The sequence below is a fragment of the Choloepus didactylus genome, chromosome 2 (genome assembly GCF_015220235.1).
Source record: "Choloepus didactylus isolate mChoDid1 chromosome 2, mChoDid1.pri, whole genome shotgun sequence".
NCBI lineage: Eukaryota > Metazoa > Chordata > Mammalia > Pilosa > Megalonychidae > Choloepus > Choloepus didactylus.
Window position 1 is genome coordinate 25,661,158 of NC_051308.1, and position 20,839 is coordinate 25,681,996.

General features: G+C 35.6%; 1 protein-coding gene across 3 annotated transcripts in view; it reads right to left on the reverse strand.

Moving 5' to 3' along the window:
• Nucleotides 1–1,230: 1,230 nt before the first annotated feature.
• Nucleotides 1,231–20,839, reverse strand: part of RGS7 (regulator of G protein signaling 7) — a 565,752-nt gene continuing 546,143 nt past the window's right edge. For 2 of the 3 annotated variants that reach the window (XM_037822002.1, XM_037822011.1), the window contains exons 16-18: nucleotides 18,597–18,686; nucleotides 16,238–16,318; nucleotides 1,231–1,920 (exon numbers count right to left, since the gene is read on the reverse strand). In XM_037822002.1, the coding sequence (XP_037677930.1) occupies nucleotides 16,244–16,318; nucleotides 18,597–18,686 (165 nt within the window). In that variant the 3' untranslated portion in view covers nucleotides 1,231–1,920; nucleotides 16,238–16,243. The remainder of the gene's footprint in view (nucleotides 1,921–16,237; nucleotides 16,319–18,596; nucleotides 18,687–20,839) is intronic. The other variant, XM_037822014.1, reaches the window with a different exon arrangement.

The following is a 20,839-nucleotide window of genomic DNA, read 5'->3' on the forward strand; positions in this document are numbered from 1 at the left end:
ACCTGATACCTCCTTATCATACACCTTCTGCACCTAAAGCTCCTTGCTTCTTTTAGAAGCTGCGTTCTCCCCTCTCCTGTGGTCTGCATGCACCATGGCAGGCTGGCTGCAGTGGGGGCAGCCTGGAGAGTGGCTTCAGATTGTACCAGTTTTGCAGGGCCCTCTCTCCAAAGCCAGAGAAAACTCCATGAAGACTCTAGGGTTCTCCAGACATCCAACCTCCCTGGGATGAGAACCAGGTCAAGCAGGGACCAGGTTGGATCATTGTATGTTGCTCTTCAGCAAGCCCAGGTCCTGGTGGGTTTGTGGACTGAGTTCTTTTTCAATGACCAGAGTCTGCAATGCCTTGGTGTATGCAAAAGCAAACAGGTCTGGCTGGGTGACCTTTTCTGTCACTGATCCAGCCTCTAAAGGGAGTCATAGTTCTTACCTGGTGCCCATGGGATGAGCTTCAGAGAGTAGTCCATGAATGTCCTAAAACTCCAAGCAAATGTTTTCTGTGTGAGAGTATGTGTGAATTATTCACTTAATTTTACCAAAAGAAGCTATAAGTTAATAGGGGTTAAACATAATGTAGTGGGTTTCCAAGTCACACTGTCTGGATTTGCATTCCAGCTCGACCGCTTGGCTGTGTGACTTCGGACAAGTTATTCAACCTCTTTCTGCTTCATTGTTCACAAAATAGCAGACATGATCATAAATGTCTGCTGTTAGGATTAAATGTGAGGATTTTATGGGCATGTGAAGCCCATGATACAGTGGCAGGCACTAAGTAAACCTTAAGATTTTAAAATTATCATCCTATTCTCAAAGGAATCTGTAACCATCAAAAAATTATGAGCCAATGACCTAACATATTTTGGGAATTGTGCTAAAAAAATCAGTTCCTGTATTGGAAAGTCTCACTCACTCCTAATTACAACAGAAATATTCATTAGCAAAAAAAATAGAGATGTATATTTATAATGAGGTAGAAAGTTCTGAAAACCTGTAAGGCTAATTAGCATTGTGCTTCCATGGGAGAAAAAAGGATCTATCTTGTCCCAGATTAGCCCCCAAATAAAACATTTTCAATATGTTCATGGCTGCTGTACCATTTAAGCTTGTGTTGAAACCCTGAAATAAACTTTCAGGGAGACAGTATAAACTGCAATTCTACATTTGTGGACGCTTTGGTCAACATGAGTTTTCCTTTATAGTTATCAGTGAATTAAACAATTTTAGAAGCAATGAGATTCTGCATCTTTTAATGAAAGATAAAACAACAATATAAACATACACAAATTTACAGAGAAGGGGTCAACTTTAATACATTTGGAGTAAAAGGTGTTTCTTATTTAAACATGGTATAAAAATAAATGCAAGAAACATTAACTGAGAATGTACAGACAACAAAGACATGAGCTTGTTTTTGACTATGAATACATTGGTGAAATGAAACTTTCTGTGCTAATTTATTGTTTAATAAGTGTGAAGCCACAGGTATATTTACCGATATATACTTTTTTTAAAACAATTCTTCCAGTTTGTGACTGACTGAATTTTTAGTGAACTGTGTGTCTAGCAGAAGCTTTGAGAGAAAGAGGAAAAAAACGGGTTTACTTCACTTGAACTTGTTAAAAAGGAAGAAGACACAGATCCAGCTTAGCACAAGAGGGAAGTAAGCAGACAACATTTTGAAATGGTGGCACTGAGATGGTCAAGAGTCCCTTGGAGATGGGAATGGTTTAATGTACACAAAAAAGAACAATTCAGGTCCTTTGTTCATGCAACACCTTGGTCTAATGTCCTCTGTTGCAGGTTAACAACAATGAACTACAAATTATGTGCAACAACTCCAATCTGCTTCTCTGCTGCAAGACGATCCAGTTAGTAAGACTGGACGAGGCTTGTTAACCTCTTTGACGTGAGAGATTTCCCCTGAAGAAAAAACAAACAAACAGAAAACACAGTACGATCACTGAAAATCTACTTTTCAGTAGCATCTATTTACTGTAGCTGATTTTGTGCAAGGGTCAAAACTAAACCCTTTAGGTGCAGCTTAATTCAAACTTCATGACCAACCTCCCTCCCTCCCTCCACCAACACATCAAACGAAAAAGACCCCTCTCTCCCTCCACCCTCCCATCCCCTTGATCCCACTGCAAACAGACTGATGGTTTCACAGCACAGATTAGCAAATCATAAAACATGTCCATGAACGTTCCATCAAGGCTTAGCAATGATGCAACACCTAGGCTCACAACCGGTTACAACAAATCTTAGTAAGCTGCTCTGAAAGATAGCAGTGTGAATGCATTCTTGTCCAATGGCTGAAATTAGTGTTGCATTTATAAATACCTAGGGATGTAGAGGGTATGATTCAATCAAATAAAATGAACTTTTGTGGGTGTGATTGGTGGAATCTCAAGACTGAGCCCATACCCTATCCTTTATAGTGTTGGAGAAATTATACATCTAAATACAAAAAGTCTTTTTGTTCCCTATTTCAAACAGTAGAAATATTCCCGTCCTTTCCATCTGTCCTTCCTCCACCCCAACCCCAGAAAAATCCCTTATATTCTGATTCCACGTATTGTGTTAATACCTAGAATACATATTCATTATTTGGAAATGTAAGCCAATAATGCCCTGTTAATTACAACCACTCTTAGAGAGAGAGGAAATTTTAAACTTCTGATCGGAATAGTAGATTGTTGATTGGTGGTTTCTGTTTTATCTCTTATTATCTATGTTCTAGTATAAAAATAGACGGCCTATTTATTGAATGGAATTTTTGCTTCTCAGAGGATAAAATAATAAGGGAAGATCAAAAGATATTTGGAGAAAAAATATTTTAGTAATATATCATAGGCCTAACAACAGTTTTGATTTGATACCTAATGTGGCTCGGAGTTTGATAAGGAGGTGGTAGGGTGTTGGGAGAAAAATCATCACTCATAGTCACATTTTGAGAAAAGAGCAATATTTTAAAGAAAGGATTAACAATTCCAAGATCAAACTTTCTTTTTACCTGTACAGTAACTGATAAAATCTCTTCTGCTAACATAAACGGCAGCAAAAACAAACGAAACACACATACACACAAACACACACACACACACACACAAAGCAAAAAAGAAAAACAAAACAAAACAAAAAACAGAAAAAAAACCCAAGCACCATTTTATTTTAATTGGGGAAAAGACTTCATAACTTAGCTTTTAGCAATTGATAGTGGAAGAGGCCAAAGTTTAAGGAAGGTGTTTCCCACTGGGCTATCCTTTAGCCACCTTTTTGGAGGAAAAATAACAAAAGAAAAACCTGATTTACATTATATGTTGGCCTTATAAACAAAATATACACTTTCTGCCACCACTTTTATACCTCGGTTTCCTCATTCATAAAATGAGGATAGTAATAGTACCTAGGTCAGCAGCTTGTTCTGAAGAACTACACATGTAAATTGCATAAAACTTCTCTTGAAACATTCTAAGCTCTTAGATTATTTGGCTATTTATTATTATTATTACCATTATTATTATTTGCTCCCCTCTTCAGGATATCCGGGCCCAAAATCATTACCTTGGCTCTGAGAAGGACAGAAAATTGCTAATGAATTGAAATGTTGAAATTAAATCACCTTTCCACCCAAACCCAGGCAATATATTACTCAAATAATGTTGGAACCAAAAACTACTTTTATTTGAAGACTACAATATTACTTTTATTTACTACTGCCTTTTCCAATTCAACAGGACACTAATTGTATTATTAATATTAATGTCTACAGTGTGCATATATATTTATTCTAAGGCTGAATAATTTATCTTTAAAAGTGCTTATTCTTTTTATTGCCATTTATGGAATGGAGGGAAATGCTTATTGGTAGAGGCACAAGAGTAAATTCTTATGTATTAGAGGATTAGGGAAAAGATGCTAACAATACTATTTCTTTGAAAACTACAGATTTATGTGCTTTTGTAACCAAGAAGTTAGGATTTAAGAAATGATTATGTTTACTGAATCATTATATAAATATTTCTTTTTACTTCCTAGTATATTAGAATAGGCAGAGGGAAATACCTGAAATTTCTGATCTGTAATCCAGTTGCCTTGATCTCTGATAATGACTGTGTAACTACATAGCCTTTATCTTGTGATTATAAAAACCTTGTTACTGAGCCTCACTTGTATCTTCTTATCCTGGTTTTCAACTTTAGAGTCTTATGATCACTAAAGACAGCCTCTAATGTTTATTAATGAAGGGCCTTGAGTCAGCCCAGAAATAACTCATCCCAATTCCAAAACTATCTTGCTAGACAGAACTGAATCTAACCAAAATTGGCCCACCTGACAGGCACAGTAGCTTACACTTTAACCTATAAGTGTTCTATACCTCATTATAATTCTAAAAATCATGCCCATCATCATGTTAATGCCACTATTTTTTTACATATGTTTTGTAACTAAGCCTGTAATCAATGCATGCGCTCAATAATTAAGACCATCTCTAAACTCGTCATCTTGAGCCACTGTGCTCAGTATTCTAAAACCCACCCATCTTTTGATACTATAAAACTATCAGAGTTACTGTGATTTGGGGAGACAGATTTTTAGGCCGATAGGCCATGTGATCTCCTGCTTTGCACTTAACTATAAACTCTTTGTTTGAAACCCAGTGTCTCAGGAACTGGTCATTTGCGCTCATCAGGCAGAGAACCTACTGCTTTTGATCAGTATCACTTCGGTTCAAAATACTGGGGAAAAGAGTGAAATAGTTACATTGAAATAAGAAGCCATTTGAAACTCAGATACAGTCATTTTGATTTGAACTGCGGAAACTTCTGTCATCTTTATAAATTAAATTTAAAGTAACACAGTTCTCTTTCTATACTTTTTTTTTTTTTCCCCAAATATTCCCAGAGCTACTAGTGGTTGGCCTGGCATGATCTTCATTTAAAATGAGGTGTGTTACAAGTTTTGCTTGTTGAACTCTTGTCCCAGGAGATAATTAAAAAAAAACTTTTTCGTGGAAGCTCATAGAGAAGTATAGATCCAAATTAAAGGTGGCGGTTTTTGACAGAAAAATAAACAAACAGAGTTGGTAAAATATATGGATACATCTTACTATAGCCAAACACATTCTTTATGTGATATGGACTTAACAAATATGTAATAAGGATATTGAGACAAAATACAAATTTGGGTACAACTAACTGAGTGAAAAGAAGTTAAGTATCCTACTGGGGGTCAAAGCAAATAGCATGGATATAATTGTGTGATCTAGATTTGAAGAGGATCTATTTGCAAATCATAAAGTTTGCTCATAAAAGTTCACTTGGATCCATTTGCAAAGCATGTGCAAATCCTGACTTGTTCAGGAAGAAAAAAGATACATAGGCGCTATTACAGTGCACAAAGAAACTATAGTGTGTGCACTATCAGTTGCTCATTGTATTCTAAAGTCTTAAATTAAAAAGAAAAATGACCCTTCTAATAAATAGTATTCATAATAGGATTATAGAAATTTGCATGTCAGCCATTTTGTAACACCTATTTTCACTGCAGTGTCTTGGAAGCTGTATAGAATCAGCCCTGGTCAGTAATCTTTTCATAATTTTTCCAAGTTAAAAAATCTGAGACATTTTTATAGCCAAGATCTAAATTGTTTATATTGGAATCTAAAAGGGTTAATAACCCTTACTGATAGCTATTTTTACCAAATTGCTTTATAACTGAATTCTGTATGAATGATACTTATTTTTAACCAAATGACTATATATGTGTTACGTGATTTATACCTTTCTTGTCAAATTCTAAAGGAAATAGATTACGGTGGAAACAGAAATCTGCAGAGAAAGACAAGTACCAATACTCAGAACCAAACAAAACAAAAACTCAAGATCCTGTGAGATTTTGTAATTTCTAGTTAATGGATTTTATGGCTAGAAAAAGAAGCACATGATGAGTCAGAAAAACAAATCTCAGACTGCAAGCTGGTACCTAAGTAATACAAAGCATCATCCTAATCTACAGCACAATAACCATAGAAACAGAAAGAGTTTTCCAGGATCTCACAATGAAAATTTCTCTCTACCAAACCAGTTCCTTATATACTAAATGCTGTGTCGAGATTTTGCCGTAACCAGGAAAAACAAAACAAAACAAAAACAACCACTTATGTGTTGTTTTCTTTATCCAATTAACTATAAATAGTTAAGAATTTTACCAGATTTAAAAATCATTTGTTGTCTTCAAGTAGTAACAAAGTTGATAATAAGGAGCTATGGGTTGGTAGGAATGGATGTGGTGGCTAGGCTCTTAGCAACAGCCCAAGAGATGCAGGTGTTAGGGGGATGGAAGTCACTTTCTACAAGCCTTTACTCTAGACATTAATCCATATAGGAAGCAGAGAACAGCTACATTTGTTTGGAGAACTAAGCCCACTTTTTTTTACTGTTGTCATAAAAGCACACAGCAGTCTTTCCTGCTATATAGGACACTAAATAGACGAAGGGCAAATGAAGGGATAGATTTTAAAGCATGGCTGTGATAGAGCTTAAAGACAAGAGTAAAAGATTATGGTATCTTTGGGATTTTTCCTTATTTTAAATTTCTTAACTCTTGCTATTCCCTTATGTTTTCTACTTATTTCCTGTCATTACCTCCCAGCCTGTTTTATAAGTCTCTGTATTTCTGAAGTACATTTAGAATAACCTGTAGGCTCCAGAAGTCAAGGTGAGGGGCTGGGAGTAAGAAAGGGCAAATCTTAGCATAGCTTTTCCTCTGGTTTGTGTGGCCCAATCATCTGAGTAGGTGCACAGGATTCAAGGCCAGGGAGGTGATATTCTCCCCCTGAACAGGTTGACTGCATCTCAAGCTTTGTGTTCAGTTACCATTTAGGTGGATTATAGATGAGTTGGAGCAAATGTAAGAGGCAAGCAGTTATTAGGGTGAAAGAACATGAAATTATTACATGAGAAAATATTAGAAGCCCTCTTTCCCAATGCAAGTCTCACCTAGCTTTAATTTGATAGCAAATTTGGAAGTGTCTTTATCAAGTCATTTTAGGTGTTCAAATATCTTTTTATTTCACACTCAAATTTCAACATCTTCTATAATATTTAAATAGACTGTGTTATTGAAATAAGTAATCATAAGCAGCTATTGGAATAAACACAGCTGAGTCTTAGTACCATGCAATTCACCTAGTGATTGCAAAAGTCTGTGGGCAAAAGTAGGGAGTCTTTATCAGCTGTGCCATTCCGTGTGCCCTTGACATCTATCAGTGGAGAGAGTGGAAAGAATTGATTAGCTTAGGACAGTCGTTTTCAAAGAATGGTCTCAAACCCATCAGCATCAGCATTATCCACCAGAGAACTACTAAATTAGTCTCTCTGGGGCAGGGGTGAAGGGGGAAATCTGAGTTATAAGAAGTCCTTCAGGTGCTTCTGATGCACCCTCAAGTGTGAACCAGTGATCTCTGGTAAGGAGAAGTTAACTAGGAAAGCTTCTACAGGTCCTTACACTTTATTGCTCTGAGTTTCTTGTGACCAATGTAGATTCCTGGGAGACACACACACACACACACACACACACACACACACACACACACAGAGATAGAAAGACAGCAGAGATAATTCTAACCCAGTTTATCTAGAGTGAGGTCATTTTCCAAGCCCCTGGTGATTTTGAGACAGGGGTAGTTGGATCACACCTAGGAAAACAGTGAACTAGGAATTTTACCTATGGGGAATAAAAAGAAAACTTAGTGGAAGTTCATGTAATCACATGGTTTAAATTATTCTGCGTGGCTCCAAGAAGCAGAAGCAGGGTCAATACTTGGAAGTTACAGGAAAGTCGATTATGGCCGCAAACAAGAAAGGACTTTCTAAAAGATGGAATGAATCGCCTTGGAGGTCATGAGGGTACCACATCTCTAGAACTCTCAGCCAGCAAGGCTAGATTCTCACTTCTCAGCGGATCTACAGAAGAGATCCGTGCAATAGGCTGGAGGTTGGATTGGGGGGAGCAAAAGCATAAGTTCCTTTTCAATTTTTAGACTCAAAAAATGTTACCACTCATTATCTCCAGAAAGTACCTCGAAGACTAAAATTATAAAATCAGAAAAGGGAAAGACTTTCTCATAGACTTTTCTTTCTGGTTTTTGAAATGTGTCCCTGTTAGATATTAAGTATATGTCAACTGTACAGTCTTGCTAATGGGTTCTTGTTATTTATTCCCTTTTGTAGTAACAGAACCACGTCTACTGGGTAATTTTCCTATTGCTAATGCAATATATGAAAAAAATGGATGTGATACCAAAGTGAGATCTGCATGACTTGAAGCAAAAAGCTGACAGGTGAAACTTTCCTCCAGAAATAACAGTCACTACAGTCTAGGAATGGGTTTTAAATTTCCAGTAGCTGTCACAAGCCCATTTTAGTAATGGTCTCTCCTTGCTGAAATTACAGGTATAATTAGTGTATTTAGTATTTAGGAATAGCCTAAGTTTGCTCCTGTGGTTGTTAGATTATGGCCATTGTAAAACAACAACAGACTTCATAATGTAGTGCATAAAAGAGCAGTCATGTAGAAGACATGAGATTTTGCCCAGCTTGGGCTTTCTGTATAGTACCTGCCAACTGCTAAGAAAACGCAGGGTATCTGTAAATGTACATGTAATTCATCCATACTTAAAATTTTTGCAATTTAGATAAAGAAGTCTATTGTCTAGCTATTTTAAATGGCCCATTTTAGAGTTGTTGCCTCTAAGCACTAACACAAATTATGGAAAAGTGAAAATCACAGCCGTGGCTTGTCATCAGTATAAAAATGACTTTCTACCTGAAAAATGTTTCATAAAGGAAAGCTGATGAACATATATGATGCTAAAACTGGCTTTAAAATGAGTAAGAGAAAATGAAAAACAGATGGCTTCATAATAATATGAGACAGATGAGTCAGTAACCTCATAATTAGATATAATCAATGAATGAATGTACGTTAAGTGAAAATTAAACTTGGAAGTTATAATAAACACAATCTTTATCAACTAAAGTTTCAGTCATATTTTTCTTAGTTATGTAGAACAAATTTATGAAAAAATATGCAAATGTGTTACCTTTAGACCACCGGTGAAATTCTATTTAACTCTATTTCTATTCAATTCTATTTAACTCAGTGCAGTAATTGATACTGAGGTTGAGACTGAATGCTAACCACATGCAAGATACTTTGCAAACATTGTAATGCTACGTGCATAAGGCACATAGAAACATTCCCATCGATTCTTGCTTTGCCTGGCTACTTTTTTGTACCTTAATATGAGTCAGATCATGTTTGAATAATACTTCAAATTCAAATATTTTTGGATAAAATCAAAGTGATAATGCAAAATGATGTTTAATTACTAATTAATATATATATAACTCTTATGATTCCTATTTGATACAGTTTGAAGGCATTTTTTTTTCCTGCTATCAACTCTTCTAGCAAGATTAGTTCAAAAAGGTTTCTTTCTTTCTAGACTATAAATAAATTTATTGGTACTAAAAGTCTTATTCTTTCTCTACTTCCCCTTTTTCAACACCCAAGTTCTTGTCTTTATCATCTCATGTATGAATTACCACAGTAGCTGCTTTTCCTACAAATATATCCTCCTACTAATTTCTTCTAGCTACTTAGATGAAGATGGCCCATTGCGTAAAACCAGAATATGGACTACTTCCTGGATTACCGCCCTCTGTGTTATGCTCCCTAAACTGGAAATCTCCATGGTGGTCTCGCATGGAACACATTTCAATTTGTCAATTCCTCTAGACCCTCTTTCTGGTTCCACCTTTGTTCTCTCTCTCCTGCAGGGTCATCTGCCCTGCTATGTAGCAAGCAGGCTTCTTGCTTAGATATGCAGTCTACTCCCTGCCTGTTGGGTTTTGCTTTAAGAAAAATCAGCATGATTTACATTAAGTCTCAAGGTATGACAGGAAGCTAGTTCTGATAAATGAACAGTTAATGTTCATGAGAAGAATGAGCCAACTTAGGTGCACATGTTAGTAGAACCTTAAAGTAGCTAATTTTGTTCGTGTCTGTCCTCTCATAAACTATAAGCTTCCTAAGAGAGGAGCTATGTTCTATTTTCTATTATATTCACAGATAGGGAGAAAAGAATCTAACTGATAGTAAGTGCTTAATAATTTTGGATAAAATAATCCAGCAATGCCTGGATACTTGGGTATCTTGAGGTTATAAACTTGTCACACAGACTCCCTAGGAAGGTCTGCACCTTCACAGGTTGCTGGGCCCCATAGCCACTAGTGCAAACCCAAGGTCTCATGTACATCAGAGAAGGTCCTTGGGAAATACTTTTGATGCTTCTGTCTCTGCCACATGTAGCAGTAAGGGGAAGTTTCTACATGGGGGCTGTCTTCTCAACAGCCCGAGCACTCCTTAGGAAACTTTACTGCTGCTGTTGATGCTTTATGACCAAAAAACACTATACAATTCACAGCTTAGAGAATTTGAGTGGCAACTTCAGACCTAAGATGCTACCAGGGGAAAAAAAAGATATATTGTCCAAGCTAAATTAGGCTACATGATCTGATACACTGCACACCAATCAATTTACATCATGCTGCAGGCAACCTAAAATTGTTTTTCAGGCAAGTTATCACTACAACCAGTTTCAATAAAAAAAGACGGATAGCCATCTATACCAACAACAAAATGATAAATGAGATGGGTCTCAGATCCATAAAAGAAAAAAGAGGAAAAAACAATTCATCCTTGACCAGGCTCACTTTATGAACTTACTAGCAATAGCCATGGTGAGGAAACTCAGTGACCACTTTAGACATTATTTATACCTAAGGTGCTCTAGAAATTTTCAAACATGGCTTATCTATATTAATTTGCCTATAATACTAAACAATAAAACCCATAGCACTTATCAATAAAAGCACTTAAACAAAGTTCTCCTTAAGATGAATTCACAGGAGCATTCCCTCTCATAGCTCCCAATCTGCATATATATCATGATGAATGTCTATGTGAAGCAGATAATCTGCTTCAATATAATGGATGTTTACATAAAGAGAAGATCTAATTGCACAGAGGTCTTAACAATGCTAGAACTTCATTAGCATAAATATAACATAGAAAATTATCTTTCTAAATACTGTAAGGTTTTGTCTGTATCTCATTGTGGTAGAAATTGGTATCAGGTGGGAATATGAAGTAAGGACAGGCTGTCTTTTTAATAACTGGTCACATAGTCAAAACTTAATATATGTTGTATGAATGAATGCTCTGGGAACTAGTATAATTGTATATAAAAACAAGGATAAAAATGTAGCAGATGACTGGATCTCAGGCCACCAGGTCTATCTTCTATATTGATATTATTCATGGTGAGGAAATCTAATGATAAGTTTATAAATTTTCTTTTTAGGTGCTCCAAGATCCTTTCAGGCATAGGTTATCTACATTAATGTGCCTTCAACCCCATACACCAGGGTCCAGTACACTCAACCAGGAATGTCCCGACTGAGTCCTAAGAGAACATGTCTAGCCCAAGTGTGCTAGCAATGGGTAGTCGAGAGGTTCACATAAGTAGATAGGATACTGCCCTGCTCTGCTCCTTTCCTCCATGGCTGGCCTGGAGCTGTATTTCCCCAACCCGGAATCTGTTATTATTCACAAGGTTACACTGGGTGGGGAGTGTGGCCTCCAGTGTACAATCTTGGTGGTTGTAAGAGCATATAGAAGAAATTTCATGCTAGATTTTACATTTAATTAAAACCAAGTTCAAAATCATTTGACCAGAGACTAGAAACAATCTCTGGAGTCTATGACAGTATCTTGAAAAACAGGGCAAGTTTTCCAGAAAGTGGCTATAATTCTTCAAATTGAAGACCATTAGGTAGGCGGAGGCCTGTCACTAATGTATAATACAATTACTTTTGTCAATCACCAATTCAAAGTCTGATTTCAGCCTTCTAGAGTACGTTATTTTTCTCCTTAGTGCTTGCTTGTGGGTTAGGAAAAAAAGTGAAGATAAGAAAGTTAGAAAAATAGAGAAAGACAAACCTTTTCTTTCTAAATCTGCATTTCATTTAACCAAGCAATTCAATTTTTATGAATATATCATGACAAAATAATCATGATGGGTACAATATTTAACTGGAGACTGATCATATGCTGATCTGTAATACAAATAAAGAAACATGGAAGTAAGCTATCTGGTAATAGAAGATTGGAAAAATACATAATGCATATATATATTAGAAGGAATTTTATATGATCAATAAGGAGGGCCATCTAGAATAATATGAAATGAACTGGAAAATATTTAAAACACATTTTAAGTGTAAAAAGCATGGTTCCAGGGCATATTTAAAGTATAAGCCCATTTAAAAATATTTATGTATATTTGTACAAAGTTGTTAGGAGCTACATCTGGTACAGAGATTATAGATTAAGAAATTGTGGGTCACATTTCTAAAAATTTATGTGGCAAAAAAGCATAGGACAAGATTTCAAAACTAAATCTAAACATACCTAGTTCCTGGGCCTGGGTTCTTTTTACGACATTTTGCTGTCTTACATAAAATCTGCAAATGGTTGCATTTACCAGCAACCCCATAATGGGTTTAAATAAAGGATTTACATAGTCTTAACCAAAAAGAACATTCTAAAGGAACTAAACACAATATCTTTCTCATTTTTAACACTCCAAACAAGTTATGGGATTTATATTTACATTTGTTCTTATCAATACTTAATACTCACGAATTACAGGGTTAAATACTTCCCCAAAGACCAACTCATGTAACCTGATCTCACAGTCAATCCAGTCCTGTTAAAAGCCTCTGAAGGAGCCTCCACACCTTCTCCTGGTAATTCTTTCCAGTCTCCAGAGCATGCATAAAAAGCCCAATCCACTAGTGGAGGTACGAGCAGAGAGGATGGGACAACCGAGGAGGATATCACATCTTTTCTGTTGATTATTTCAATGGCTTTGCAAATAACAGTCTTATTGAAATAGGGTAAAAGTTCTCATGAAAAGAGGTTAGCTTAAGTTCGTTCTTGAGAGTCCATTAAGATTCTCTAATTTTCATTTCTACTTATCTATCCCAGAGCCATGCTGACCTAATTTCCACTTAACATAAATTAAGGAGAGGATGTTGGCATTTGATCAACGGCATGGATGATCAATCTTCAAACCCTCTCTTTCCCTTATTTCCTACCTGTTCTTCTGTAACCGTTGTCTAATAGGTAGAGGCAGTGATGTTTTAATGGTTGCAGAGATGATGTCAGACTTGGTGATGGTGTCAGGGAAAGGGAACAACTGTTACAATTAGTGAAACATGAACTTTGACAAAAGAGAATGAAGTCCACTTAATAAGAATAATACATAAAGGCACAAGAGGACATACTAACTTTTGAAAGGCCTTAAACGACTTCTCTGCCAATGAGGAAAATAATGTAATAAAAGAGACAAACACAAGTAATGAGATTTCTTGAGACAGCGTGCCAAGGTGAGGGCATTCCACAAATGTGAGTTATTAGTATCCCACCAATTTTGGGCATAACAGAAAGAATAAGAGTAATTTAGAAAGAGTAATGGGTGAAAATTGGGAAAAGTTTGCTTGTAGTCCTGGCTCTACTACTTAACAACTGAGGGACACTGGTGTAGTGACCTCCCCTCACTATTCCTCCATTTGCTCACCTGGAAAGGGAGGAAGGCCTGCCCAACCACCTTCCAGGATTGCCTATGCAAGCAACAACAACAGAACAAACAAAAAGTAATGGATGTCCTTGGACATTGTAAAATATTAGCTGTTTCGTATATGTAAACTCTAAAGGGCCAGCAAGAGTATATTAGTTTCAGTAACCACCAGAAGTTCCAATGGAGTTGAGAACAGCAGGCTGGCAAAACATTCTCCACTCTGGAGTGAAGCAAGAAGAGTGAGGCCATTTTCTATAAGCCAGGTTAAAAAAATGCTATGCTGAGACACATAAATAAACTTTCTAAAAACAGACTCAAATTGGATATGGACCCAGGCTCCAGAGGAGTTTATTAGCGGATGACAGGGTTTATTTATATACTACCAGTTGGAAGAATATCAGGGTGCAGAGTGGATCAGTGGAAAGAGAAAGAATTTGGGAACAAAATGGATTTGGGGTTAATTCCAGCTCCTTCACTAACTGTGTGACTTTAGGCAAATTCTAAATTTTCTTAGATCCTTCAGTTTGCTCACCGGTAAAATAATGAGCTTAATAATGTGTATTTTGCAAGTTCAGCATATGGATTAAAGTAGATTAGATAACATTGTAAAGCTCCTACTGTGGGGCCTGGTACATGGCAGGCACACAATAAATGCAAGTTGCTATTTTATCATCTCACTTTTTCCTATTCCTTTCATTGTCAATGTACACATGTATTTTTTTATTTTTTATTTTTATTTTTTATTTTTTTTACCATATCTCCCCTATTCCTTTTGTCTCTTGGATACAGTCTATCTTGTAGCTTTCCTGTATCTAGCAGAGCAATCTGTGCATAGAACTTCTTTAAAATGTTTATATTTAAATACCATATTTTTTCATTATGTCTAATTTTAATAAAATCACTTAATCTTCATCTTATATTAAAATTATTTTATTGATCCTATAAAGATGTCCCATAAAATATATTATGTAAGAAGGATACCTGACAACTACTGATCCTAAAAGTAATCGTAACGCTGAGAAATGCTGAACAAAGGGAAACAAAAAAAGAAGGGTGAATAAAAAATTAAAGGAAACTTTAATAAGGTATTAACCATCATAAGGTTTGATAATGTACGATACATGGATTTCTTATTTTTGTATCAAAATAATTTTCACTGTAGAAATTTACTTCTCATGTCTAATAAAATAAATATAATCACTAGCAATCTATTAGGGAAAATCAGAGAGCCTTTCTAATTTCCTTACTCCCTTTCTTCAGAGAACCACTAAAACAAAATGTTCAATGAAGAATATTGCTTTTTATCTTACAGGATGGAAAAGCATTAATGCTAAACAATTTTGTCTGACAGTTATCTGAAAATTGTTACATTGTAGGCTTACATTGTGTGTGTATGTGACTTAACTTCTATTTCTTCAATAATTACAATTTTTATTTCCTTCTCTTTAAGGAAGTGGCTGCCCCTCTTGGCCTAGTGAAATCCAGTTTATCCAGTTAAATGTTATATCTTTTAGGAATTCTGAGATTATCTACACCTCCCCACCTCAACAGCAAGTAAAAATAGTTAATCTTTCCCTTGTACATCATGGCATTTTGTTTGTACCATTAGGGTACCTTTGAAATCAAGGTCTGTACTTCAACATGATCCCAAGACATAGCACAATGTGTGGAACATAGCTGGCCCTTGATAAATGAATTCTGATGGATGAATTCTGATAATCAATCCTCTGACTCTCTCTTCCCCTTATTTCCTATTGGTTCTTTCTTAAAGTTTACAGTGTGTGACAGAAATGCTGCTATTTTAAGAGCTGAGGAAATGGGTCAGATTTGGGGATGATTTTGGAGAAAGTTAACCATTTTGCTTTTCCCTTACTATCTTCCTCAAGTTTCATTATTATTTTTAATCACACCACCAAAATTTCAATTCCAATCTCAAGAACAACATACTGTTAGCATTGTATTAGAAAAGAATGAATTTGGAACAATTCTTAAACAATACACAGAATACTGTGCAATATGCTATGGCCACATTCTCCAGCAAGGCCTCGGGGGGTTCTTTGACACTGACTTTATCTTCCTGTGGTGACTTATGAGGCATGTTTAAGACAATTCTATATTAAAGGTCAGAGATTCCAATAAAGCCAGCCAAAATTGTGTGAAGTTCATAAAATTGTGAATAAACCCTGGAGTCCCTCATTTTCCATCCCTTTAATTTGTGAAATAATACTGAATGTGCAAAGCATATATAGATTTTTTTTTAAGTCTGTCAAATAGTCTGTGTACTTGGTCACAGCTGGTAATCCATAGGTAGAATTGATTAACATTCCCCACTCCGAGGATCCTCAAAGGAAACTGCAAACAAAAACTGTATCTTTGTTGAATCCAGTTTGCTTACATTTCAACACACGTAACTCCACTTAACTGGTCATCACAGCAAAAGCCACAACACACACAGCAGCATGGAACTAACCACACAACTCAACAGACAATGCAGACAAACTTGAGTATAAACCAAGATTTTTCTACCTCTTTTCATAACAGGTTAGTGCTGGCCCTCAGTGTTGGTGTACAGTTTTTATGGCATGGGAAAATAGGGATGTTTCTGCCCTATAAAAATAAATGTGTTGAAGGCTTTAGTTTGAGCTTACACAATGTCAAAAAGTTCTAAAGGCACTGGCACAATACAAAAAAAAAAAATAATCCCACAAACATATATATCACCAAAAACACATGGCAAGATACCAAGAAAACATTGGTAAGAACACTACTGGTTTCCAGGATGATTTATGCAACAGTTCTCAACACCTTTCAGAAAAACAGAGAATGAGAGGCATGCTAGTGGGTCTTTGGTGGGCCATATGTTGTCACCAATCTCCGTTCATATCAAGCCTTTGGGCTTTAAACTGCTCAATAGGTCATTTTCTCCCTGCAGAGATGGAAAGCCCAGAACCCTCGTTCTTCTTATTCTTTTATGCCTAAGGAAGAGCTAAGGAAAAAGCATAGAAATGCATGCACTATCTTTAACAAAGAAAGGGACACACGGGTTAAAAGTAAAAATATAAAGGAGGAATAACTGTTATTCTGTCATTTCATATATGATAAGGTACACATCTTTCCAACCTTAAATCTACACATGCAGTCTTTCATGTATAACAACTTTATCTACTCTAGAAAGGGATGGAGCAGAAAGATAAGTAGGAAGCATGAAGTTCTGAATTTGAATAAAAGCAATACCTCTGCTGTGGTGTGAAAGGATGCAGGGTGGGTGAAAGGGCTAGAAATTGGGAAGATTTCTTTGGACTGAATGAGTTGTAATTCCTTAAAAAATAAGACTTACCACATTCTGTGCAAATTTCTCAAAAGATGTTCTGCGATCCATTGAGTGCCCCGACTTACATTTGGGAGTGGGGGTGGGGCAAAGGGAAATAAGGGAACATAAAAAGAGAAAGCAAGGAAAACAGAGCAGAAAAAAGACAGAATGATGAAATGATGCAACACCAAATCCATGTTTAAATCAGAGTCCAAGAAGGTGGGAGAGCTGCTGCGGGAGGTCTCTTGTCCCAGGATAAGATTTCATTAACATTTTCATTAATGCTTCATTAATGTTTTCATTAGTGCTTTCATGTTTAACATAAACACAAACAAAAACAAAAACAAAAAACCAGAAACAAAAAAAAATCCATTTCTTGTGCAAGCAAAATGGTGTGATTTCAACAAAATCAAATTAGGCTTAAATGAAGTAGATATGTGAAAGCTTACTTTGGCTAAGCTTAAATTTTTGAAAATACAGTGTTGTCTCTTCAAAATTTCCTCATAATTTTCTATCAGGTTTAAATTCCTATTGATAACACCAGGCAATTTTATAGGGCATTTTTCTCCATTAGAGCTTTCTGAAAGGAGCAAAATTTCATTCTGTTTTGTCCAATATAGAAGCATCTAGCTATGCCTATTAACCCCTAATGTTTAGCTAGAATTTTATACAATTTTAATGAATTTAAATTGAAATAGTTCCATGTAGCTAGCAGTCCCAGCATTGGACAGTGCAACTAGAGAGCATCTATTTCCAGTTCAAAAGGCAATGGACTTGGAAAAAATCTTGTTTGGTTTAAATGATAATCATGAATTACACAAAATTATAATTTCATCTCAGGTCAGGATTTCAAGAAGCTATTGGCTATTTCAACATTAAAAAGACTAATAATGAGTGATGTTGATGCATAAATCCAGATGTTTCACACTCTGTTTTATTGATTGCAAAAGGAATTAGGGACCGTGAGACTTTAAATATAAACACTAATTGAATAATGAGGTTTACTGCAGCTTTACACAAAACATGCCTGTCTACCTTCTTAGGTGTGTAAACATTCACAGTAGGGATGATAAGTGATTCAGGATAAATAACAAATGAAAATATTCAGAAGTAAGCATTATTGAAGTTTGGCTGCTATCAATGAAAAAAGTGTCTGTTTTTACTTATGGGGTCTGTGGCCCAAATCATACATCACAGCTTACTGGGCAAAGAAAACCTTTTTTCAGCTTTTCTGAACCTAATGGTGTTATTTTTCTCTTTTCTTTATTGTAATTTTTTTATTTTCTTAAAAGCATACAGAAAGGTAACATGAAACATGAAGATAGCTTCTAATAAACTTTGGAAAGCATGAACATTTGCAGAAACAAATGAAAAAAGAAAAATAAAATGAGAATAAAATAAGCAACCAACAAACAAAAACAACCTAAATGGCCTTTATAAAATGCAAAGATTTGAGGGAAGGTCTTTGAATGCGTTCACTTACCACATGTCCAATACTCTGGGCCCAGCAGAGGCAACTCCTGCAAAGAATTATCACTGAGAACTAGGTCAAGAAAGATCATAAAGAATCAATACCTTTTTCTTTGCCTGTAGAAGCTCCTGGTAGGCACTGGATCTTATAAAACGTGGGTATGAATCACTTTTCATCAGTTTGTAAATGTGCTCCTAAAAAGAAATAATGAATCAGGTCTTCTTTATTATTTCTCAGAAAAAAACATATACCATGAGAAGAAAACCACATGTCAATCAAGAAAAAATTTGGTAGCATCTAGAACTAATAACAAGAATGAGAACATCTTACATTTACAGAATATTTAGATCTTCAAATACATGTTTCATTCATGATCAGTGTTTAAATTGGTTCGAGAGTTGGGCTGGAGTAAATCACATTTAATCATTTAAAAAATGAAATTTGGTTAATGGGGTATCAGGAGGTTATTTCAAGCCAAGATGTTGATTTAAATGGATCACTTGAGAATATAAATAAATCTGTGTTATTTCTTAAAATTACTCCATGCAAAAAGAAGATGAAGTGAAGTCAAGGTTGAGTGGGCATCCTGGATATTTTCAGTCTTTACATGTACTTTGGGGGTTGCAGACACCCCAGAAAAATGATCTCTTTTGTGTAAATTATATGGAAATTTCTCATCCACATCAATATTGGGCTATAGCACAAGTCTAATAATAAATTTTGTGATTTAATTGCTATAGCACTAATTTTTAAATGTTCTTTTTATACATTCAGTGACAGATTAGGCAAGTATTCAACATTTACCTCAAATAAGTCTGCAGTGTTCTATTTTGAAAAAGGTATTGGCAGACAATGAATTCAAGTGAAAGAAAAAATAATGCGTTCATCCAATTCAATCTTGGCCCAACCTAGAAGCATTCTGCACTGCCCTTTTACAGTCCAGGAGAGCTTAATCTTCTCCTCAGGCTTCCTAGCCTAGTAAAATAGCAGCTCAGTGTTGAGTTTTGAACTATTTGAGAGTATCTCAGATGTCCCAATCTCTTCTCATTGAGGAAACAATATATTTTAAAAAATGACTCAGTTTCTATGGTCTCAAGAGACTAGCAATAAGTTAGAGTTACTTTGAATCCACTTAAAGACATTCAGGATTAAGCTTCAAGATCTAGCCAAGGCTTGATCTCCAAGATTATGGTAAATTTGGAACTATATTATAATTTGTTTGAAAAGTGGAGCAATGTCTTGCTTTGGAGTCAAACATTTGGGATTCAGATCCTATCTTGTTCAAGATATATCACTTACCAAAACTGTGAATATGGACCAATTTACCCATCTCTCTGATCCTTAATTTTCTAACCTATAAAATAGAGTTGTTGTTCAGAATTAAAGGGATGATAAAGGTTTAGCAGGGTATGGGGTCTACATAGTAAATGCTCAAGTATACTTGAGCATATGCTAGGCACTCTTCCAAGTGCTTACCTGTTAGTTTATTTAATCCTCACAAAATCCCAATGAGTAGGTAACCATAATGATACTCATTTTACATGTGAAGAAACTGAGGCATGGAGAAGTGAGGTAAATGCAAGTGGTCACAGAGATTAGAATTTAGGCAATTTAGCTCTAGAATCTGCTTTCATAACCATTACAACTACATTACATCCCTTTTCAAACAGTGGCAGGAATTTCTATTAATATATCTTTGAAGAAAGGGAAAAAAATTGGAGTTAAATATCTGAGCTTAGTTATAAAAGAAACTTAGGGTCAGGGAGTAATGTTTTCTGTAGAAAAATATTCCTTCCCTTTTTTTTTTTTGTGGACCCTATTAAGCAAAAATATTTTTCAGTGACACAGCCACCAAAGACATTTTCTTTTTAAGACTTCAGGAATGTCGTTCAAACATTTTACACATTGTTGGCTCTAGAAAAATGCTTGAAATTTTATCTTGAGCTGAAAGGAAAGATAAATCAGCAGAGATGTGAGCAGTAGGGCTGTACTTTTCATCTTGCTCTCCGTCGTGGCTCTGTTGAGTGCAGCTCTTGGGACACCATGACAGAGCTCCAGGGAATGGGTGTCTAGTTTAGCTGTTTAAACCTATTTTAGTTTTCTACACACTGGCTCTTTTCCTTAACCCCAAACCAAAAAGAAATGTATTTTCTATTGAGAAAGGAAATAAGGAAGGACAGACATTGGTGTGTCACATTCTTAATCTTCTCCATTTTATTTTAGTAACGCTGTTATTAAAAAAAACCAAGAAACTTTTTAGAACTAATATTCTCTCTAAAAAAGGCTTAACAAATTATGAAGTATGCATGTTTTGATTTAAAAGCCTATTTCAACACATAATTAGGAA